The 25,289-nt window shown below is 40.8% G+C and overlaps 1 protein-coding gene across 1 annotated transcript in view; it reads right to left on the bottom strand.

The window, feature by feature from the left end:
* Positions 1 to 25,289, bottom strand: part of LOC126482033 (dynein axonemal heavy chain 6-like) — a 1,073,010-nt gene that overhangs the window by 360,695 nt on the left and 687,026 nt on the right. Inside the window, exon 106 of the mRNA XM_050106005.1 lies at positions 2,776 to 2,936. Within this exon, the coding sequence (XP_049961962.1) occupies positions 2,776 to 2,936 (161 nt within the window). The remainder of the gene's footprint in view (positions 1 to 2,775; positions 2,937 to 25,289) is intronic.

The following is a 25,289-nucleotide window of genomic DNA, read 5'->3' as shown; positions in this document are numbered from 1 at the left end:
AAAACCTGCCAAATATGTATAGAATCATTTCAGTAGTACAAGTCATATCCAAGTTAACAGAAAATTGTGTGCACCAATATATATATATAGCTGCTTTGAAAACAACAAAATTTTAAATGAACAATACTTCATGTCTGGAACAATTATTGATTGAAGCAAAGTTTTTGGCTCAGTGGCACTTGAGATAATCATTAAAAAATTAGAATATTATGGCATTGAAGATAAACCACTCAGTTTATTCAAAACGTATTTAAGCAATAGGCTACAGCTTGTTTACGTAAATAAGCAGAGATCAGCAATATTCCCAATAAAAAGAGGAACACTACAAGACTCTGTTCTTGGATCTTTCTTGTTCATTGTCCGTGTTAATGACTTATCCAGTTACACACCATATAAGGATTACTATAGGTTGACAGTATTATGAAAAGGAAAGTTGCCATTCACCATATAGCAGAGATGCTGAGTTGCAGACAGGCACAACAAAAAGACTGTCAAAATATAAACTTCAGGCCAATGAGGCCTTTGTCAAAAATAGACAGACACACACACACACACACACATGCACACACACACACACACACACACACACACACACACACACACACACACACACACACACTAAGGGAAACATAACTCACACAAACGTGACTGCAGCCTCTGGCAGCTGAAGCCACACTGTGAGTAACAGCAGCAATGCATGATGAGAATGGCAACTGGTGGGGGTAAGGAGGAGGCTGGTGTGGAAAAGGGGGGAGGAATAGGAGGGTAGGGGTGGGGAACAGTGAAGTGCTGCTGGGGAGCACCCTAGGACAAGGTGTATACAGGATAGGGCAGTTAGGTGCAGTCAGGACCCGACATTCTCATCTCCTACAGTTTTTTGTTCGCTGCCCTCTATCAGTCCACCTAGCCCTCTTTCTCCACTCTTCTCATTTTTCACTCCATTTTAGCCCACCTCCCTGTCCCATAACCCTGCCCCACAACAGCTTGGTGCTGCGCCTGTTGGCATTCAAGTCCCTGCACACTCCACCAGATGTATTTGTCTCCCCACCCCACCCGTGCACTACTATCCCTTCCCCTTCCCCTTACCCTTGCCCTTGCTCTTAATTTTGCCCTTCCCATTCTCCTTCCCTTTACCCTTTCCCTTCCCCTTCACTGCCCCCTCCAGATTACTGCTTGCATGTGCATGAGGTGTGCTTGTTTGTATGTATGAATGGTGTCTTTCTCTTTTGCTGATGAAGGCAGTGGCTCAAAGCTTTATGTAAGTCTCTTTTAATTGTGCCTGCCTGCAACTTAATGTGTCCTTTTACAGTAAGCAGCTATCTATCTTTTCCTACATTGTTGATATCCCTACCTGGAGTTTCCATTGTTTCATATTAAAAAGTATCCACAACTGGAAGGAGGGCCTTCACTAATGTTATTGTTGCCTTTGAACTATTATGTTGTGTCAGCAGCTTCACCTCAAGTAAGCTGCACCATCTCAGAGAATTAGAACAGTAAAAGAGTTGCCAGTGCTGTAGAAGTACTCAGTGGACAATATATTGTGTGCATAAACACTAATCCTATTCCTACAATAACTCACATAATTATTACCACAAGCAAGGTCCACGTCCTATCATCCAAACAGTTGACTATCACATTGTTAAAATAAGAAAATACTTTAATATGTAAATATTAAATGTACCATAAAGTAAAGTAAAATATTTCTGTTACTATGATGAAATCATTCTTGGTGGTTAAGCAAAGCTGTTAATGAATCTGGTACTGCAACAGTTTTTAAAAAAAAAAAAAAAAAAAAAAAGTTAATGAAGTTTTGCAAGCAGTGAATCTGACAAAACTATAGTAAATTTTATATTCCAAATCAGTTATGTTATTCAATTTTGTATATTTAGCAATTTTCTGTTTCAGTCTTGGCTTTTGTATGTTTGGTGTTACCGTATTATATTGCTAGTAAGTGTGGTGTCATTTATAATTAGCAGTTATGTTTTTTTGTAATGAAGTTTGATTATCTGGAGAAACGTAGTTTGTTAAACAAATGATATTGTGAGGTTCTGGTGCTTGATCATTATCACATTGTGTGAGACAGTAGGTTACTCAGTTTTGATTTTAAACAATTCTGTAGTGTTGGGTAAAATCGTAATTGACCAGCCAGATTTTTGTGATGGCTGGCATATTCATTTGAGCTCCCACATAAGTATTGCCCATCGTTGTTAATGTATCCAATCATTATTAGAGCAACTTATGTGTTAGGTAATCAATAGTTGTACACTTTTCCACATTCCTTCTGTTAAGAGTTTTCAGAACACATGCCTTTCTGGTAATTAGTTACATTTAATCATAGTCAGTTGCAAGAATATGGAAGTGTTTATGGAAGTAACAGGTTGGCAAAATTTTACTTTGGAATTCATTGAGCACTTCTCACATCACACTCCTCACTCTCATTTGGTTTTCATTGAGCTTCAGTTGTCACATTTTAAGTCTTGAAAGAAGTTCTGCTAGGATCCATGCAGTGAATCAATTAACAATTAGTTGCTGGTTACTACAGAGCATCTCCTGCATTGGCATCTTGATTTATTCAGTTCCTTTGTGATACAGTTCAGTAATGCACTGTTTGTTATTTATTACAAATTAAATTTTTTACTGAGGAAACAATGCTTGTATTTTTATGGATAAATCAGTTTTTTATATATTCCAAACCACTTGGAAATGAATTTCTCGAAGCAAATTTGATAGTGTGATTTGTGTAATTGATTCCAGAGAGAATAGTATCAAACTTACCTGAAAACCTCAGATGCAGGAATCTCCAAAGCCATGATATGTTCGACCCACTTTTGAACTAGCTCTACACGATAATTGTTTGTAAATGCCCCAAGGTAAGCAACACATGCAGCAGCCACCAGAACATCTCCCACAACTGTTATCAGTGCTTCTTTTAAATCCTGCAATGTTAATGAATTAAACCATATAACAGAGATGCCAAAACTGGAGATAAATTAAAATTTAATGTGGGGAAAAAAACAAAGAAATGGGAGCTTTCATGAAGTTTCTCACGCAGTTTGTTCAACATAATTTTTTCTGTGAAATGAGACTTGGTGTGGGAAGTTTACACATCCTGAGATATGAGATGTCGTCTGTATTAAATTGTGTTGTTTATTGGTTACAGAACATATGCTATGCTTTACATACCTTTGTATTTCCATTTGTAATGAAGAAAATATGTGAGCTATACATGGTTAATAACTCATGAAAAAAATTGAAAATTTGTGGCAGAATGCCTGTTGCACCTAAATCACATCCCAGCATAAAGAATGGCAAACACAAGTAATATTTGTATATCTTTCTTTAATTCTTTTAGACCTGGGGACTAGGCACAAGGACTTGCAGCCAACAATGAAATCAGTTTTGAATGTGGTGTGACAGAAAGCCGACTAACAGTTTTTAAAAGAAAGAAGAAATTCCTGCTTTGCTCATCTTATGTTGCCAATGTGGAAGATAGTATAATAAGGGTACTGCTTCCCATCCATGCAATTTTGTTGCTGTTTTTAATAGCTATATGTAATCTGTGACTTTTCAAAGTAGTATAACTATTAACATGGTATGGTGCTGACCTGTTGTGAGGACACAAATTTGTGTGTATAAATGATGTTGGGAATGACACCAAATATGACATGAGTGTAACATGCAGTTGAGTCTGGCTTGAAACAATTTCTTTCAGAGGTATTTTGAGTAATTAACCTAGGATGATTTATATCAAGATGTTTACTGCTTGTAGTTTGTTTGGATGATTTTCCAGAGGCCCTAAACTTTGGACAAACAAAAGTGTGCAGCCAAGATAGCAGTGATAGACAGGTGTATGCATTTGACATCTTCCTGTTTACCATCCACCATGGAATTATGAGCAGCAGAAGACATTCAATTATGGATGCAATATTCACAGTAGATAATTTGGGAATGTAAATACTCCATATACTGATTTTGTATTAAAGAATAATGGATGATATGTTAATGATGTAGGTGATTACAATGAAGCAACATTGGTTGGTGCCAGGTTTGAGTTAATAAACTTCAGTTATATGAAGACTTGAAAACTGTAAGCTTAAGGGTCCCAACTGATTTCAATTGCTGTTAAGCACAGTCTGCTATGAGAACTACACCCAACATTGAGTTATTGAAAGTGAGAAGTCCTCTGGCCTCAGCCAATCTCACAGGTCAAAGTTAGTCAGAGAGATTTATCTAAATATTATCTAGTACACTGAAATTGTTTCATCAGTGCCTGGTTACTGCCTTGTAGAGTATAATAGATTGTGTCATCTATAGGGACATGTCTGTACTTCTTCCTAATATTGATTTCATCATTTTCATTTAAAATTGTAATTAAAGAAGCTGAAGAAGGACTGAAGTCCAGGAGAAGATGGAATCCAGGTAGAAGTCATTCAAGCAGGAGAAGAGAGACTATGCAAGAAAATTCACCAACTATTCAAGAGGATCTGGATTTTGGAGGTGATCGCAGAAGATCGGAAGACAGTGGTCATCTGCTCTATATACATGAAAAGTGACAAAAAAGACTGCACAAACTACAGAAACATCACCCTCCTGAATGCCTGATAACACCTTGTACAACTGTATACAGGATAGAATGCAGCTGGCTGCAGAAGAAGTGATAGGTGAACATCAGGCAGTTTCAGAAAAGGCTGTTCGACTGGGGGGGAAAAAAAAAAAACCTATGTGTTGCAACAGCTCACCAAGAAGGTCTGAGAAGATGTGAGAGTATGGTGAAGACCTGCATGTGCTCTTCATAGAACTGAAGAAGACGTATGACTGCATCCACCAGAAGAGTCAGATAAATTGCCTAACCAAGTTTGGAATAGCCAAGAAACTTGTCAGCCTAGTTCAGGCTTGTTGCACTGATTCCAAAAGCAAAGCGAAGCTTGGGAACCAAGTCACGGAGAGCTTTTACATAAACACAGGGTTGATACAAAGAGATGATATGTCAGCAATATTTTTCAACCTAGTGTTCAAAAACATAATGAGGGAGGATTTCCATGAGAAATTTGGGTGGATCAAGGCAGATTGCATTTCTCAATGATGAGGGCCTGTTGTCAAGATTTAAGGAAGGCCTGACATGGAAGAGTGACAATGTGGAGGCTACAGTGAGCAGAATCAGCCTCTTTGTCAAACAATCAAAAACCAAGTATCTGCTGATGAGCAGGACTGGTGGCTGATTAGATTAGATTAGATTAGATTAATACTAGTTCCATGGATCATGAATACGACATTTCGTAATGATGTGGAACGAGTCGAATTTTCCAGTACATGACATAATTAGGTTAATTTAACAACATACTTAAGTTAATATAACTACTTTTTTGTGTTTTTTTATTTTTATTTTTTTATTTTTTTTATTTTTTAAATATTTTTTTTCTTAATTTATATCTAAAAATTCCTCTATGGAGTAGAAGGAGTTGTCATTCAGAAATTCTTTTAATTTCTTCTTAAATACTTGTTGGTTATCTGTCAGACTTTTGATACTATTTGGTAAGTGACCAAAGACTTTAGTGCCAGTATAATTCACCCCTTTCTGTGCCAAAGTTAGATTTAATCTTGAATAGTGAAGATCGTCCTTTCTCCTAGTATTGTAGTTATGCACACTGCTATTACTTTTGAATTGGGTTTGGTTGTTAATAACAAATTTCATAAGAGAGTATATATACTGAGAAGCTACTGTGAATATCCCTAGATCCTTAAATAAATGTCTGCAGGATGATCTTGGGTGGACTCCAGCTATTATTCTGATTACACGCTTCTGTGCAATAAATACTTTATTCCTCAGTGATGAATTACCCCAAAATATGATGCCATATGAAAGCAATGAGTGAAAATATGCGTAGTAAGCTAATTTACTAAGATGTTTATCACCAAAATTTGCAATGACCCTTATTGCATAAGTAGCTGAACTCAAACGTTTCAGCAGATCATCAATGTGTTTCTTCCAATTTAGTCTCTCATCAATGGACATACCTAAAAATTTTGAATATTCTACCTTAGCTATATGCTTCTGATTAAGGTCTATACTTATTAATGGCGTCATACCATTCACTGTACGGAACTGTATGTACTGTGTCTTATCAAAATTCAGTGAGAGTCCGTTTACAAGGAACCACTTAGTAATTTTCTGAAAGACAGTATTGACAATTTCATCAGTTAATTCTTGTTTGTCAGGTGTGATTACTATACTTGTATCATCAGCAAAGAGAACTAACTTTGCCTCTTCATGAATATAGAATGGCAAGTCATTAATATATAATAAGAACAACAAAGGACCCAAGACTGACCCTTGTGGAACCCCATTCTTGATTGTTCCCCAGTTTGAGGAATGTGCTGATCTTTGCATGTTACGAGAACTACTTATTTCAACTTTCTGCACTCTTCCAGTTAGGTACGAATTAAACCATTTGTGCACTGTCCCACTCATGCCACAATACTTGAGCTTGTCTAGCAGAATTTCATGATTTACACAATCAAAAGCCTTTGAGAGATCACAAAAAATCCCAATGGGAGGTGTTCGGTTATTCAGATCATTCAAAATTTGACTGGTGAAAGCATATATGGCATTTTCTGTTGAAAAACCTTTCTGGAAACCAAACTGACATTTTGTTAGTATTTCATTTTTACAGATATGTGAAGCTACTCTTGAATACATTACTTTCTCAAAAATTTTGGATAAAGCTGTTAGAAGGGAGATTGGACGGTAATTGTTGACATCAGATCTATCCCCCTTTTTATGCAAAGGTATAACAATAGCATATTTCAGTCTATCAGGGAAAATGCCCTGTTCCAGAGAGCTATTACACAGGTGGCTGAGAATCTTACTTATCTGTTGAGAACAAGCTTTTAGTATTTTGCTGGAAATGCCATCAATTCCATGTGAGTTTTTGCTTTTAAGCAAGTTTATTATTTTCCTAATTTCAGAGGGAGAAGTGTGTGAGATTTCAATTGTATCAAATTGCATAGGTATGGACTCTTCCATTAACAGCCTAGCATCTTCTAATGAACACCTGGATCCTACTATATCCACAACATTTAGAAAATGATTATTAAAAGTATTTTCTACTTCTGACTTTTTGTTCGTAAAGTTTTCATTCAATTTTATGGTAATACTGTCTTCCTCTGCTCTTGGTTGACCTGTTTCTCTTTTAATAATATTCCAAATTGTTTTAATTTTATTATCAGAGTTGCTGATTTCAGACATGACACACATACTCCTGGATTTTTTAATAACTTTTCTTAATATAACACAGTAGTTTTTATAATTTTTGATAGTTTCTGGGTCACTACTCTTTCTTGCTGTCAGATACATTTCCCTTTTCCGGTTACAAGATATTTTTATACCCTTAGTAAGCCATGGTTTGTTACAAGGTTTCTTACGAGTATATTTAACTATTTTCTTGGGGAAGCAGTTTTCAAATGCATTTACAAAAATGTCATGAAATAAATTATATTTTAAATTGGCATCAGGTTCACGGTACACCTCATCCCAGTCTAACTGCTGTAGGCTTTCCCTGAAATTTGCAATTGTTAAATTGTTGACTGAACGTACTACTTTGGAGGACTGTTTAGTATTGCTGAATGGAGCTATGTCATATATTGTAACCAGCTGTGCACCATGATCAGAAAGACCATTCTCAACAGGCTGAGCATTTATCTGGTTAAACTTATCTTGGTCTATAAAGAAGTTATCTATCAGTGAGCTGCTATCCTTTACCACCCGAGTAGGAAAATCAATAACGGGTGTCAAATTGAAAGAACCAAGTAATACTTCAAGGTCATTTTTCCTATTACCCTCTTTCAGAGAATCTACATTGAAGTCCCCACAAATAATAATTTGCTTCCCCCTGTCTGACAGATAGCACAACAAGGAGTCCAAATTTTTCAGAAATAGATGAAAATTTCCTGATGGGGACCTATATACAGTTACAATTATAAATGTGCCTTTATTTAATTTAAGCTCACAGGCACATGCTTCTATATGTTTCTCTACACAAAACTTTTTTGTTTCTATACTTTTTGCACAATGATAACTTTTGACATATATGGCAACTCCTCCTTTCTCCATATTTTCTCTCATTACATGTGCAGAGAGCTTATAACCACTTACATTTACCTTATCCATATCAGTAACAATGTGATGCTCAGACAGGCATAGTATATCTATTTCATTCTCAGCTTCTAAATCTTCTAAACAAACCAGAAGCTCATCTACTTTATTCTTTAAACTCCCAATATTTTGATGAAATATACTTACATTATTTTTAATTATACTTTTATGACAACCTTTCCTTATTCTAACATTTGCAGTACTTTCCTGTCTGAGTTTCTCATTGTGCTTAGGCCTAGTTCCTATACCAGTGGTCACATGGTGTTCAGAGAGGCAGATTATGTCAACTGGGTTGGGTGACTTTAATTCATCAATGGAATTACCTAGGACTGAGATACAACTTGGTGGAGATAAAATTTCTGGTGATTGGTGAAAATTTATAATTGATAGCTGTGATTGGTGATCCAATGCGCTAGAATTGTGCTGTTTAATTTCTTTCCTAAACTGAAGATTTGTTTCAATCCTGACCTCTCGTAGAACTTGACATCTTTCTGTCTTACCTATCCTAAGAAAGGTGCTGCTCCAACACCTGTAACCACTGGTATTTTACCATTCATGGCAGTGCCTCCCCCCCCTTAAATTTCCTGCTATTACCCCAGCCAGTTTCCCCTTCCCTTTCCTGTTGAGATGTAGGCCGTGCCTGGTATAGTCCCACCTACTGATATAATCAACAGGAACCACACCAATATGAGCCCCCGCACCCGATCCAAGCAGCCGTTCCAACTCCAAATTAACTCTCCCAACAGAAGAGTTCAAATGAGGCCGGTCATGGCGTCTCAGGACAGATACAAATTCAACATTGGTGTGTCTCGATGCTGACGCAATCTTTACCAGGTCACACTCTATACTGTACCCAGGATCTCTGTCGATGCTGTTCCCTGGCCCTCCCACAATAACCACGGTGTCTTCCCTGGTAAATCCTCTACAGAGTGAACCTAAATCCTCTGTCACCTGATCCAGACTAGCACTTGGTTTGAAAAAATTTGTGACCTGGTATTCTGGTCCTAATTCCTCCTGCAGAAGTTGGCCTACACCTCTGGCATGAGAACTGCCTAACAACAAAACTTTCTTCCTTTTCGATGACTTTCCTACATTCTTTTTCAATTTCCTATTGAAAGTTTGTTGTGTCCTGTCTACACCTACCTCTGCTTGAGGCTCATCAGTTTCTAACTGAAGCAACAGGTCAAACTTATTTTTGACATTCACCACAAAACTGTCAGACTTAGTTCTAGGCCTGTTCCTTCTGCTACCTGTTGCCACTTCCCACCTCCCTTTGCCCTTCTCCCTCCTTAGCCTGTCCAGATCTTCCCTAGCCTGATCTAGCTCAGCCTGAAGGGCAGCAATTTTCCCCTCCTGTTCCACTATCTTCCTATCTCTGCTGCAAATCCTGCATAACCACTGATGAGCCTGATCCACTTTCCCAACACCCACGCCACTGCTGTTCACGAAACCCCTGCAGCCTCTGGTAGTTGCAACCCAATCATACAAAAGGGTTCATAATTTTAAGTATCTGGTGTTTGTATTTACAGAGGATGCATTGGGGAAGGCAGAAATCAAAGCAAGGTTCCAAGCTGCAAACCAAGCGTAGTTCAGTCTGAGTCAGCTATTTAAATCTTGCAACCTCTCAAGGAATTTCATGCTCCAGCTGTACAAAACACTGATCCAACCCTTATGGATGTATGGTTAAAAAACTTGGGAGTGTTTGGAAAAAAGACATAATCTCATTTTTGAGCAAAATGTCTTAAGGAACTTACAAGACCTGTTTCAAGATGATATGACTGGAGAATTTAGGATCCAACAAAATTGTGAGCTGGATGAAATCTACAACAAACCAAACATTGTAGGCTTGATGAGAAGCAAGTGGCTAGTATGGACAGGACGTGCTGATGAGATGAATGAACACTGATGACCTTTGAAATCCATGGATTTTACTCCCTGCATAAGAAAACCACTAGAAAGACCAAAGGGAAGCTGAAGAGATCTGCAAAGAGGGTGATTGATGACCACCATGTAGTGCATGGCAGAGGGTAGCCTGTACCACTAATACTCATTTCCTTTCCTCTTCCACTCACAAACAGAGCAAGTCAAAAATTATTGCCTATATGCCTCTATGAGCACCCTAATTTCTCATATTTTATCTTTGTGGTCCTTATGTGAAATGCATGTTGGCGGCAGTAGAATTATTCTGCAGTCGCTTTCAAATACCATGTCTCTAAACATCTTCAATAATTTTCCTTGAAAGAATGTTGCCTTTCCCCCAGGGATTCTCATTTGAGTTTCCCACAATCCTTGCATCTTGTTTGAATCTCCCAGTGATAAATCTAGCAGCCCACCTCTTAATCACTTCAATGTCTTCCTTTAATCTGATCTGGTTCAGACTCCAAACACGTGAGCAGTACTCAAGAACAGGCTGCACTAGCATCCTATAAGCAGTCTCCAGATGAACCACACTTTCCTACTATTCTCCCAATAATCTGAAGTCTTTCCTACTACACGCTCATTCCATTTCATATTGCTTTGCAGTGTTATGTCAAGATACTTAAATGACATGCCTGTATAAAGCAGGGCACTACTAATACTATGTCCAAACATTGGGTTTGTTTTTCCTACTCATCCATATTAACTTACATTTTTCTACATTTATAGCTAGCAGCCATTCATCACACCAACTAGAAGTTTTGTGTAAGTCTTTTGTGTCCCCCTACTGTCACTAAACTGCATCACCAGCATACAAATGCAGACTGCTGCCCATCCTGTCCACCAGACCACTTACTTATATAGAAAATAATAGCACGCCGATCACACTTCCCTGGAGCACTCATGATGACACCCTTGTCTCTGATGTGATGGTTCAGAACAGGATATTATGAGTTTGTAGATTGTTTGAGAATAAGTGTATGTTAGCAAACACTCAATAAAGCACCACCCCCCTAAGAGATTTTGAAGAAAACAGCTACATTCTGTAACACGGCAGAAGGATAGTCTCATGGGACTGAGGGGGATATTTGATAGCCATTAATTGATAGAATAGTATATCCATCTTGTAGCTGTCTTGATACCTACTAAAAAAGCTAAAATGGAGTGAAGGTGAAATCACTGCAGTGCTGAAGTGATGATGAAATCACTGCAACGCTGTGCCTGCTGTTCAAGCAACCGCTACGATCTGTAAAATCTCAACCACTCACACAGATTCACTTTATTTCAAAGAATATGAAATGGAAAAATTCTAATAATGTTTCTATTAATGTTTATTCAGTATGTCATTATGTCCCATTATTTCTGCTGATCACAGTTTCTGCTAGAACTGAAGAATTTAAATAGTGTGTGTACCAACAGATTTTACTATCAAGATATTTCATACTGACTCTGTCATTCAACTGCAATAAGAATTTTGCTGTTTTGTTACACTGCAGTTCTTAGAGTACTCCTGTTAAATACTGTCAGCTCTAGAGAGCCCATCAACTTCACAACAGAGATTTACTGCTAGAAGCAACACAGTGACACAGTTTTCATTTCTAGTACTGTATGAATGAGTACTGACAGTTGTGAACATGACTATGTCATTTCACTTCATTTTCTTACTGTTTGGGTAGAATAAACAGTTGTATTACACACATTAATATTTACTGAAAAAAAAACTATGTGAATCATGGAGCAAAGTGACTAATCTTCTTTTTAACAGACCAAATGCTTCTTGGTTATTCAATATATTTTTAAACAACCCAGACACAAAAGCAGAACAAACAAAGTAGCTCTAGTACATCTGTTTAACTCTTAACATCCTCCACCTTCCCTTCTCCCTTGGAATGATACCTAATTGTAAACTCTAATCTTGTACATCATCCTGACTAACATTTTGTTACAAGGCATTAATAAATATTCTGATTCACTTGCTTTGTTAGCAAGCCTGCTTGATTTTAATCCATCAAAATGCATTGAAAGTTAATTATTCCATCCATTACTTGCTCCATGATTAAATGGTGTATTACAGCAGTATGTTTGCTCTTGATTTACCTATATGATTCTTGTAACATATAAGTGCTACTTCATTATTGCACAACACAACTGTTGACTCTCCAATAATTTCTTTCAGGGTAAAACTCTTCAGTAACACTCTGCTTAATAGCACCAGGATGATTCTACCTAACAGCATTCCAGGGCATTTTGACTTTATGGCACATTGCAATTTCCGCAAAGTGTCTTCACAGCATTGCGCATTGATTTTGGTTTCATGCTCGAGCAACTTGACAAGTAAACGAAGCATGCTATTGTACAATCATGCCTGCAACCACACTGTCAATCAGACAAAAGCTACACTTCAGCGATTTGTTCAAAAATGCTGCAACATCATCTGTACAGACTGGATTGTTCAACCACATGATTTTCACATCTTTGACAAGCTGAAGGGTAGCAGTTTCAGTCATATGAGGAAGTGCAAGAGTGGGTGTGATTGTCGATCTGTCAGTGGTTGAGTGCTCTCTACGAAACAGGAATGTATTTCTCACCTCCCAGTAGGATAAATGTCTTCACATGTGTGGTGATTATTCTTGAATGGAACCATTCCATAGTCCTGTTATGGCTGCAACATATATACTGAACACGACTCCTCCTCCCCCTCTCTGTGTCCACATTTTCCTCCCTCTGTCTGTTCACTTCATCCTCCAACCTCTATCTAACTCCTCCTCTCCCCTCTCTCTGTCGCTTTATGACCTCTTGCCTGTCTCTTTGTCCATTTCCTCCACCCATATCTCTGACTATATCTTCCTTCCCAATCTCTCTGACCATATTCTGCTCCCCCTCTCTCTTAACATCTCTGCCTTCCCTTCTTCCATTTCCACCTGCCCACTACCACTCAACACTTGTTGTCCGCCTCATGCATCTGACATTCCTCCCCTCTTTCTGCCCTTTTCCTTTTCCCCCCTGATCTGTCCATCCCCTCCTCTATCCATCTCAACCTGTTCCCAGCCATAATCTTTGGCATGTGTAGAAGTTGCAATACAGTTCAATAAAGCAGTCAACTGTGACCTCATTGTGAGAGAATGGCACAAAGAACTGACCAATTTGGGTGTCCAGAGTGGTGTCTACCTAGGCCATAAGAATGAATGACTGATTGTAGATTGCCTGGCTTTTGCAGATGACATGGCACTGATTGCTGAGTCTCTTGAAATGGCAACATTGCAGATAAAGTGTCTCAGAAAACTGGCAGCCAAAGTGTGTCTTCAAGTGTCGCTGGAGAAAACAGAGTTCTTTGACAACATCAAAGAAGCTAACAAAGAGATGTTACTAGACCAGGGAAAGATCAAAAGGGCTGAGAAATTTAAGTATCTCGGCAAATGGATTGAACCCAACTTATCAGAAAAATTGTCATTATTCATGAGAGTCAACAAGTTGGAACTAGCCTATCAACTGACTATGAACACCTACAACAAGAAATGCCTGTCACGCAACCTGAAACTTAAGTGCTACACATCAGTCATATGACCAGAAGCCCTGTATGCCATGGAATGTCTTTCTATGAACTGTAGAGGTCTCATGGAGAAATTGGAAGTCAGAGAGAGGAGAATCCTCAGGAAGATCCTAGGTCCGGTAGAAGAAACTGGGGAATTCAGAAGGCGGCATAACTCAGAGCTCTATGAACATATGGAAAGGCTCTCTGACTGTGCAAAAAAACGAAGGGTAGCTTTCTATAGCCATGTTGCAAGATTGCCTCCAAACAGATTGACCAACCGTTTGTTCACCTTCTGGCAAAACAAGAAGGTTCACACCACCTGGCTGACAGAAACCGAGAAGGACATTAAAGAACTGGGAATAACTGATCTCCAGAACAGATAGTCTGTGAGACACACCCTGAAGGAAGTCCAAGGATTTCAGGAAAAGCCCTGAAGAAAAGGTACCCCCTGGACAGAAGAAAGGAAGGAGTTATACCAACAGAGGATGCAACAGTACTCGGCAAAGATCAAAGCTCAACTGTTAAACAAGCTTGGTCCAAAGTAGGTCCATCTGAAACAAGAAGAAGAATAAAGCAGTCTGATACAACTCCCACAACACGTTTGTCATGCAGGGCAAACTATGCATCAGAAGCTGAAAAATTATTTGTTTGCCCCTGATGTACAGGCCATAATGCAACGCAGGCCCTTAAAGCAGCCCAGTGCTATTCCCATACAACACGTCTGGTGTACAGGGTGGCTTATACACCAGGGGACTTAAAATAAATATTAAAAAAAAGTCTTACCCATATCTCCACTCGCATTGGAGCTAGGAGGTCACAAACTGCTTAGCGCTGATGCGCAAGATGCCTGATGTTCCTGTACCAAATTTAGTTTATATCGATCCAGAGGTTTGGGAGGACATCCCGGACATACATACACTCCACTTTACACATATCAAACATAAGAGGAACAGACGTAAAGCTGAAAAAAGGGGAAGTGAAGATGGATAGGGCATGTGGGGAAAGAGAGGAAGGCACAGAGGGGGGCAGGAGGGGATGATAGAGGGAGGGGGAGGGCGAGATGGCAAAGAGAGTGGGAGGGAGGGCGAGGTGAATTGAGAGACAGGGGTAAGGTATGTTGTGTGAGTCATATTGGCATGTCTCGCAGGGACTACGAGTCTGATTGGGCATGGCTGAGCTGTGATGAGGGGGGAGGGCTGGATAACTGTAGAGAGTGGAGAATGAAATGGACAGACGGGGGGCGGGGGAGGGGGGAGATGGACAGAGAGGGGGAAGATATGATGGATAGAGAGAGCAGGTAGGAGAGAATGGACTGAGAGAGAGGCAGACAAGTGGCACGGGGAGATCAGGTAGGAGTTGTGCAGAGAGAGAAAGTGGAAAGAGGAGTAGATGACCAGTGAGATGGAAAGACAGAGAGAGTGGGAAGCAGGAATGGACAGATGGAACTGGGAGAATGAAGAGGAGAGAGAGAGAAAAGGGAAGGAAGAGGTGGTTACAGAGAGGGGGAGGAGGAGTTGTGAGCAATATGTGTCGAAAATGTATGCGAGCTAGGCCACAGGGGAAAGGCTAGTCTATATGCAGGGTGATTTTTTTCCACTGTGTACAAGCGCTAGGCACTGATCAGAGAGGTAATACAGAACAAAAAAGGTCTAATGAACTTATGTCTGAATTGCATGCTTTCCATTCTAGAGACCATTTATTCAATCACACTTTGTTACAGAGACTGCAGTCTAATATGTGCTGTACCATACAGCCATAGCTATGCATTGTTTCCTCCTGGAGGCTTGTACTGTTCCTCATACATCATGCCCTAGCACCCTCTTCTGCCATAGTAATAGGTAATGTTGTGTCTCATTCACTTCTCTTGCTGACTCACCATGTAGTGGATGAGACACAGCATTGTACACGATGGTCCCGTATTCGAATTGGAAAGGCAAATGGCAACAACAAGGTTGTACAAGGAGACCTATCCCTGCCAACAACAACCATAGCATTCAGTGTTTCACCCTTTGTCTGAGAGAGGGTCATTTCAGAAAGCAGGAAATCTCATCTATATCATACTCCGCAAGCCCCCTAATGGTGTGTGGTGGATGGTACTCTTGGTGCCACTATCTGATCCTCCAATCCTGTTTCACTCACGAATAGTGCATGGGAAGAATGATAAGCTCTGTATTGGCTCTAATTTCATGAATTTTCTCTTCGTGGTCCATATGTTAGATGTATGTGGGGGGAAGTAATATATTGTCTGACTCCTCCTGGAAAGTGCTGTTCTGAAATTTCAATAGTAAATTTTTCCATGATGCACAAAGCCTCTCTTGTAATGTCTGTCAGTAGAGTTTGTTTAGCATCTCCATAATGCCCTCTTGCCAGCTAAATGATCCCATGATGAAATACGCCATTCTTCGTTGGGTCTTCTCTATCTCCTCTATCAGTCCTATCTCATAGGGATCCCAGATAGATGAACTATACTCAAGAATCTGGCATACAAGCACCTTATAAGCCACTTCTCTCATGGATGAGTTACATTTCCTTAAGATTCTTCTGATGAATCTGAGTCTGATGTCTGCTTTTCCCACTACCTGTATTATAAGGTCATTCCACTTAAGGTCGCTCTGGATAATTACACCTAGATATTTTAGGGAAGATGCTGTCTCTAGGTGTTTGTCATCAATAGTGTAGCTGTACAGTAGTAGATGTACCCAAAGGATGTACCCGAAATGTTTGGACACCAGACTTGTAGGAAAATGTCATTAACACTGTGGAAGGTGACCACCATGTCAGTACCAGGCAGTTTTCCCGCCACTACAGGGTAAGCCAGACAACTGTGTGGAACATTCTCCTTGACAATTGTTACTACCCTTATTACTTACAGCATGTACAGGGCTTACTAGTGACAGATTATCCACATTGGGAGCAGTTTTGTCATGGGTTTCTTCATGAGGCAACCACAATTCTGGGATTTGTGTCATCCATCCTATTCACTGTTGAGGCCATCTTTATGTGGAGTGGTATATTCAACTTTCATAATAGTCATCTGTGGGATAGTATGCAGAACCCTCATGGTATGGTGACAGCAGATCATCAGCATCAGTGCAGCCAGAATGTGGGGGCTGGGCTAATTGGTGACTGTATTTTGGGACCAATCTTCCTTCCACATCACCTAACAGGCCAGAACTATCTGTGTTTCTTGTGAGTGACTTTGCCTCCCCTGCTGGAAGAAGTGCCACTGATGATTCAAAGGGTTATGTAGCTGCTAGATGATGGTGTTCCAGCCCAGTTCACTGTTAACATATGGACATACCTCGATCGTGTCTTCCCTGGTCAATGGATTAGATGATGGGGTCTAGTTGCATGGCCTGCTTGTTCACTGATCTCAAACAGAGCAATTTCTGGTTATGAGACTATCTCAAAAGTCTTGTGTATGCTGAGCCCATTGCATATGTAGAAACACTGGAGCAGCACACTCATGCTACCTCTGACACTGTTTGGATGCAGCCTGGCCAATGTGAATGTGCGAGACAGAACATGCTACAGCACATACACACATGCATTGAGGACATGGAAACCATTTTTGACGCATATGATAACTGTGGCTGCATGGTACAACATGCATTAGAGTGCAGTCTCTGTAACAATATATGATTGAATAAATTGTCTCTGGCATGGAAACCTTAAATTTCCAGACATAAGTTCATTAGGCCTTTTTTGCTCCATATCCTTTCATCAATCAATCCATAGAATATGTACATGGTGGAAAAAATCACTCTGTATAAATAAATGTATGTATGATTGTACTTATATAATAGAGGGAAACATTCCACGTGGGAAAAATATATCTAAAAACAAAGATGATGTGGCTTACCAAACGAAAGCAGTGGCAGGTCGATAGACATACAAACAAACACAAACATACACACAAAATTCAAGCTTTCACAACAAACTGTTGCCTCATCAGGAAAGAGGGAAGGAGACGGAAAGACGAAAGGATGTGGGTTTTAAGGGAGAGGGTAAGGAGTCATTCCAATCCCGGGAGTGGAAAGACTTACCTTAGGGGGAAAAAAGGATGGGTATACACTCGCACACACACACATATCCATCCACACATACACTCCTGGAAATTGAAATAAGAACACCGTGAATTCATTGTCCCAGGAAGGGGAAACTTTATTGACACATTCCTGGGGTCAGATACATCACATGATCACACTGACAGAACCACAGGCACATAGACACAGGCTACAGAGCATGTACAATGTCGGCACTAGTACAGTGTATATCCACCTTTCGCAGCAATGCAGGCTGCTATTCTCCCATGGAGATGATCGTAGAGATGCTGGATGTAGTCCTGTGGAACGGCTTGCCATGCCATTTCCACCTGGCGCCTCAGTTGGACCAGCGTTCGTGCTGGACGTGCAGACCGCGTGAGACGACGCTTCATCCAGTCCCAAACATGCTCAATGGGGGACAGATCCGGAGATCTTGCTAGCCAGGGTAGTTGACTTACACCTTCTAGAGCACGTTGGGTGGCACGGGATACATGCGGACGTGCATTGTCCTGTTGGAACAGCAAGTTTCCTTGCCGGTCTAGGAATGGTAGAACGATGGGTTCGATGACGGTTTGGATGTACCGTGCACTATTCAGTGTCCCCTCGACGATCACCAGTGGTGTACGGCCAGTGTAGGAGATCGCTCCCCACACCATGATGCCGGGTGTTGGCCCTGTGTGCCTCGGTCGTATGCAGTCCTGATTGTGACGCTCACCTGTAAGGCGCCAAACACGCATACGACCATCATTGGCACCAAGGCAGAAGCGACTCTCATCGCTGAAGACGACACGTCTCCATTCGTCCCTCCATTCACGCCTGTCGTGACACCACTGGAGGCGGGCTGCACGATGTTGGGGCGTGAGCGGAAGACAGCCTAACGGTGTGCGGGACCGTAGCCCAGCTTCATAGAGACGGTTGCGAATGGTCTTCACCGATACCCCAGGAGCAACAGTGTCCCTAATTCACTGGGAAGTGGCGGTAAGGTCCCCTACGGCACTGCGTAGGATCCTACGGTCTTGGCGTGCATCCGTGCGTCGCTGCGGTGCGGTCCCAGGTCGACGGGCACGTGCACCTTCCGCCGACCACTGGCGACAACATCGATGTACTGTGGAGACCTCACGCCCCACGTGTTGAGCAATTCGGCAGTACGTCCATCTGGCCTCCCGCATGCCCACTATACGCCCTCGCTCAAAGTCCGTCAACTGCACATACGGTTCACGTCCACGCTGTCGCGGCATGCTACCAGTGGTAAACACTGCGATGGAGCTCCGTATGCCACGGCAAAGTGGCTGACACTGACGGCGGCGGTGCACAAATGCTGCGCAGCTAGCGCCATTCGACGGCCAACACCGCGGTTCCTGGTGTGTCCACTGTGCCGTGCGTGTGATCATTGCTTGTACAGCCCTCTCGCAGTGTCCGGAGCAAGTATGGTGGGTCTGACACACCGGTGTCAATGTGTTCTTTTTTCCATTTCCAGGAGTGTATACAGATACAAGCAGACATATTTAAAGACAAAGAGTTTGGGCAGAGGTGTCAGTCGAGGCGGAAGTGCAGAGGCCTCGCCTCCGCCTCGACTGACACCTCTGCCCAAACTCTTTGTCTTTAAATATGTCTGCTTGTGTCTGTATATGTGTGGATGGATATGTGTGTGTGTGCGAGTGTATACCCATCCTTTTTTGCCCCTAAGGTAAGTCTTTCTGCTCCCGGGATTGGAACGACTCCTTACCCTCTCCCTTAAAACCCACATCCTTTCGTCTTTCCGTCTCCTTCCCTCTTTCCTGATGAGGCAACAGTTTGTTGCGAAAGCTTGATTTTTGTGTGTATGTTTGTGTTTGTTTGTGTGTCTATCGACCTGCCAGCGCTTTCGTTGGTAAGTCACATCATTATTGTTTTTAGATACATTATTGTATTTATGTATCTAAGTATGTTCTATATCATATCCCAAACTTATGGATCAACTTCAATTAAATTTATCACACAAAGAGCAGATTGTGAGCTGTATAACCCCTTAACTCCAACATGAGCAGTTGTAGAGAAAAAACATGTATTTTTAGCCTGTGCCATGTAGTCTCCCCTGTACAACAGTTGTTTTTGTATGGGTGTAGTACTGAGATTGGTGCAGGTGCAGATGGATAGGAAGAGTGAGGCAAGAGGGGGTGAACAGAGAGAAGACAGTTAGAGAGAGTGGCCACAGGTGATAGATAGAGTGAGGGGTGAAGAGGGGATGGACAGAGAGAGGGGTAGAGGTGATGTACAGGAAAAGGTGGAAGAGGAGATAATCAGAGAGAGGAGGACGAGTATATGGACACAAGGACAAGGAGGAGGAAGAGGAAATGCAGGAGGCAGGTGGATGATGTAAAGGGGAACTGGACAGCTAGAAAAGGAAGGGGAAATAGGAGATGTACAGAGCTGTAGGAGGATAATATGGAGAGTGGGAAGGGAGGAGAATATGAACAGAGAGAGGTAGAGGAGATAGGCAGATAGAGGTGGGAGTATAAAGTGGACAGGGAGGTGAGGAGGGGGGGGAGGAATTGGTGGACATGAAGAAAGTGAAGACTAGATGTGTGCAATATATGGGTCAAAGACAATCATGAGTGAAGCCATGGGGAAATGGCTAGTATCTTAATATATGGGATGAAGAGAAAATGGCACACTTGGAGGTTGGCATGTGATTCCTCATTCAGATTAAAGACAAAAATTTATCTAGCAACATCATATCAGACGCATTTTGAAAACACATGTATGAAAACAGAGATTTGGAAACATTGTCACGTTGTGCAGTGCATCACAATGTATAAAAGAATATATATTACTGAGCACTACAATACCAGCTGTTGTAGCTCATTCAGTACACTGCTGGGATACCAAACCCACATCCACCAAGAAGCTATAGTTTGAATCTTTGTCAGGATCCTTTTTTATTTTTTTTATATCTGTACTCTATCTCTTGTCATTTATAAGCAGGACATCATTTTGCCATATTCCAATAGCCTGTAACTGAATGCATGTTTCTACTAACCATGCAGTGCAAAATCATAACTGGTTTTGCCAAGTTCTGTAGGGTGTCTTCCCAATGGGGTATGCAAATGCTGAATATATCAATATGTTTTTGGTGCTGGGTGCATCTGATGCTCAAAGTCATCATCCTGATAACAATGTTTTTTATCGAGTGGAGAAATACCTTCGGGAAACCAGTAATCTTTGTCCACAAGTAATGGACAGAGGTTATACAAGGACTAAATGTGCTCCACAAACATAGGACTCAATTCTTGAAATGGTTCACCAATCACCTTGGTGAAGGACCTGTGCTGCATGCACACTACAAACTGCACCTCTTTCACCAGCCTTAGTCTGTGTACCCAGATGATTGCTTCATAACCCATTACAGCAGCTAGTATCACATAATAATAGTAACATATAATTTTTGTTAATATTCAGTTGTTCTGTCAAGTATGCTGCATCCATGTGCTCACAGTGATTCAATGTCCTATCAAGCTGCACACTGAAGTATCTAAAGCTGAGTCTTCTGTCAATGGGCTTAGCAGCGAATATGACTACAGGAATCCGCCTGTAGTTTTGTTGCTCAGTTTGCCTTTTAACAGCATAAAGGCAGATCTTTAAGGTGCAACTGTAAGTTTATCTAGTTTGCACTATTTTGACTCATATGGGGAAGAACATTCATGCCTTTTTTTACTTGAAGTGTGCTCTTACTTTTGCCACGTAGAAAATAATCCTTGCTCATACAACTAACTCCATGATTCAGGCTTTTCTTGTGGTTTGTTTAAAAAGGTTCACAATTTGTATCCAAGATTAGAGCACAAGTATTCATTCATGCAAGCAACCTTTAGTAATTGTTTTTGGAAATTTTAATTTCATTGTAACTCAATAGTCTCCCCCCATGAACCATGGACCTTGCCGTTGGTGGGGAAGCTTGCGTGCCTCAACGATACAGATAGCCGTACCGTAGGTGCAACCACAATGGAGGGGTATCTGTTGAGAGGCCAGACAAATGTGTGGTTCCTGAAGAGGGGCAGCAGCCTTTTCAGTAGTTGCAGGGGCAACAGTCTGGATGATTGACTGATCTGGCCTTGTAACACTAACCAAAACGGCCTTGCTGTTGTGGTACTGCGAACAGCTGAAACCAAGAGGAAACTCAGCCGTAATTTTTCCCGAGGGCATGTAGCTTTACTGAATGGTTAAATGATGATGGCGTCCTCTTGGGTAAAATATTCTGGAGGTAAAATAGTCCCTCATTCAGATCTCCGGGTGGGGACTACTCAAGAGGACGTTGTTATCAGGAGAAAGAAAACTGGCATTCTTCGGATCGGAGCATGGAATGTCAGATCCCTTAATCGGGCAGGTAGGTTAGAAAATTTAAAAAGGGAAATGGATAGGTTAAAGTTAGATATAGTGGGAATTAGTGAAGTTCGGTGGCAGGAGGAACAAAACTTCTGGTCAGGCGAATACAGGGTTATAAATACAAAATCAAATAGGGGTAATGCAGGAGTAGGTTTAATAATGAATAAAAAAATAGGAGTGCGGGTAAGCTACTACCAACAGCATAGTGAACATATTATAGTGGCCAAGATAGACACGAAGCCCATGCCTACTACAGTAGTACAAGTTTATATGCCAACTAGCTCTGCAGATGATGAAGAAATTGAAGAAATGTAGAATGAGATAAAAGAAGTTATTCGGGTAGTGAAGGGAGATGAAAATTTAATAGTCGTGGGTGACTGGAATTCGACAGTAGGAAAAGGGAGAGAAGGAAATATAGTAGGTGAATATGGATTGGGGGGAAGAAATGAAAGAGGAAGCCGTCTGGTAGAATTTTGCACAGAGCATAACTTAATCTAACACTTGGTTCATGAATCATAAAAGAAGGCTGTATACATGGAAGAATCCTGGAGATACTAAAAGGTATCAGATAGATTATATAATGGTAAGACAGAGATTTAGGAACCAGGTTTTAAATTGTAGGACATTTCCAGGGGCAGATGTGGACTCTGACCACAATCTATTGGTTATGAACTGTAGATTAAAACTGAAGAAATTTCAAAAAGGTGAGAATTTAAGGAGATGGGACTTGGATAAACTGACTAAACCAGAGGTTGTACAGAGTTTCAGGGAGAGCATAAGGGAACAATTGACAGGAATGGGGGAAAGAAATACAGTAGAAGAAGAATGGGTAGCTTTGAGGAATGAAATAGTGAAGGCAGCAGAGCATCAAGTAGGTAAAAAGACAAGGGCTAGTAGAAATCCTTGGATAACGGAAGAGATACTGAATTTAACTGATGAAAGGAGAAAATACAAAAATGCAGTAAATGAAGCAGGCCAAAAGGAATACAAACGTCTCAAAAATGAGATCGACGGGAAGTGCAAAAGGCTAAGCAGTGATGGCTAGAGGACAAATGTAAGGATGTAGAGGCTTATCTCACTAGGGGTAAGATAGATACAGCCTACAGGAAAATTAAAGAGACCTTTGGAGAAAAGAGAGCCACTTGTATGAATATCAAGAGCTCAGATGGAAACCCAGTTCTAAGCAAAGAGGTGAAAGCAGAAAGGTGGAAGGAGTATATAGAGGGTCTATACAAGGGCAATGTACTTGATGACCCTATTATGGAAATGGAAGAGGATGTAGATGAAGATGAAATGGGAGATACAATACTGCGTGAAGAGTTTGACAGAGCACTGAAAGACCTGAGTCGAAACAAGGCCCCGGGAGTAGACAACATTCCATTAGAACTACTGACGGCCTTGGGAGAGCCAGTCCTGAGAAAACTTTACCATGTGGTGAGCAAGATCTACAAGACAGGCGAAATACCATCAGACTTCAAGAAGAATATAATAATTCCAATCCCAAAGAAGCAGGTGTTGACAGATGTGAAATTACCGAACTATCACTTTAATAAGCCACAGCTGCAAAATACTAACGTGAATTATTTACAGACGAATGGAAAAACTGATAGAAGCCGACCTTGGGGAAGATCAGTTTTGACTCCGTAGAAATGTTGGAACACGTGAGGCGACACTGACCTTACGACTTATCTTAGAAGAGAGATTAAGGAAAGCCAAACCTACGTTTCTAGCATTCGTAGACTTAGAGAAAGCTTTTGACAATGTTGACTGGAATACTCTTTTTCAAATTCTAAAGGTGGGAGGAGTAAAATACAGGGAGCAAAAGGCTATTTAAAATTTGTACAGAAACCAGATGGCAGTTATAAGAGTCGAGGGGCATGAAAGGGAAGCAGTGGTTGGGAAGGGAGTGAGACAGGGTTGTAGCCTGTCCCCGATGTTATTCAATCTGTATATTGAGCAAGCAGTAAAGGAAACAAAAGAAAAATTTGGAGTAGGTATTAAAATCCACGGAGAAGACATAAAAACTTTGAGGTTCGCCGATGACATTGTAATTCTGTCAGAGACAGCAAAGGACTTGGAAGAGCAGTTGAACGGAATGGACAGTGTCTTGAAAGGAGGATATAAGATGAACATCAACAAAAGTAAAACGAGGATCATGGAATGTAGCCGAATTAAGTCGGGTGATGCTAAGGGAATGAGATTAGGAAATGAGACACTTAAAGTAGTAAAGGAGTTTTGCTATTTGGGGAGCAAAATAACTGATGATGGTCGAAGTAGAGAGGATATAAAATGTAGACTGGCAATGGAAAGGAAAGCGTTTCTGAAGAAGAGAAATTTTTTAACATCGAGTATAGATTTAAGTGTCAGGAAGTCGTTTCTGAAAGTATTTGTATGGAGTGTAGCCATGTATGGAAGTGAAACATGGGCAATAAATAGTTTGGACAAGAAGAGAATAGAAGCTTTCGAAATGTGGTGCTACAGAAGAATGTTGAAGATTAGGTCGGTAGATCACGTAACTAATGAGGAGGTATTGAATAGGATTGGGGAGAAGAGAAGTTTGTGGCACAACTTGACTAGAGGAAGGGATCCATTGGTAGGACATGTCCTAAGGCATCAAGGGATCACAAATTTAGCATTGGAGGGCAGCGTGGAGGGTAAAAATCGTAGAGGGAGACCAAGAGATGAATACACTAAGCATATTCAGAAGGATGTAGGTTGCAGTAGGTACCGGGAGATGAAGGAGCTTGCACAAAATAGATTAGCATGGAGCGCTGCATCAAACCAGTCTCAGGACTGAAAACCACAACAACAACTCAATAGTTTAGTCTTCCATGAGAATGGTAGTCTACAAGACATTTACATTTTCTTGGACAATTGCACTGCCATGCCTGTGTGCCACAGGTTGACACAGACATGTGATAATCAATGATAAAAGTGGTGAAATACTGGGTCTCTGCTTATTGCATGAACCCTGAATAACAGATAATTGTATCCAAGAGTATTTGCATTTTCTGAAGTCATGAAATAATACGGAGTGTGATTCATATCAATTTTGCTATTGTTAACTTGAATCTTCTGTTTAAACTCTCCATATCAACAGGCCTTGGAAGGCCCAATGGTACTGACCAATCACCAGGTAATTCTCAGCTGAGAAGCATCACTTGATATGGATATGGCGGGGCATGTCGTTAGCACACTGCACTCTCAGCCATTGTCAGTTTTTGTGACTGTAGCCTATTCTTCTCACTCAAGTAGCTCCTCAACTGGTTTCACAAGGGCTGAG

Source organism: Schistocerca serialis, chromosome 5 (genome assembly GCF_023864345.2).
Source record: "Schistocerca serialis cubense isolate TAMUIC-IGC-003099 chromosome 5, iqSchSeri2.2, whole genome shotgun sequence".
Lineage (NCBI taxonomy): Eukaryota > Metazoa > Arthropoda > Insecta > Orthoptera > Acrididae > Schistocerca > Schistocerca serialis.
The sequence above is the reverse complement of the archived record's forward strand: the minus strand, read 5'-3'. Positions and strand labels throughout refer to the sequence as shown.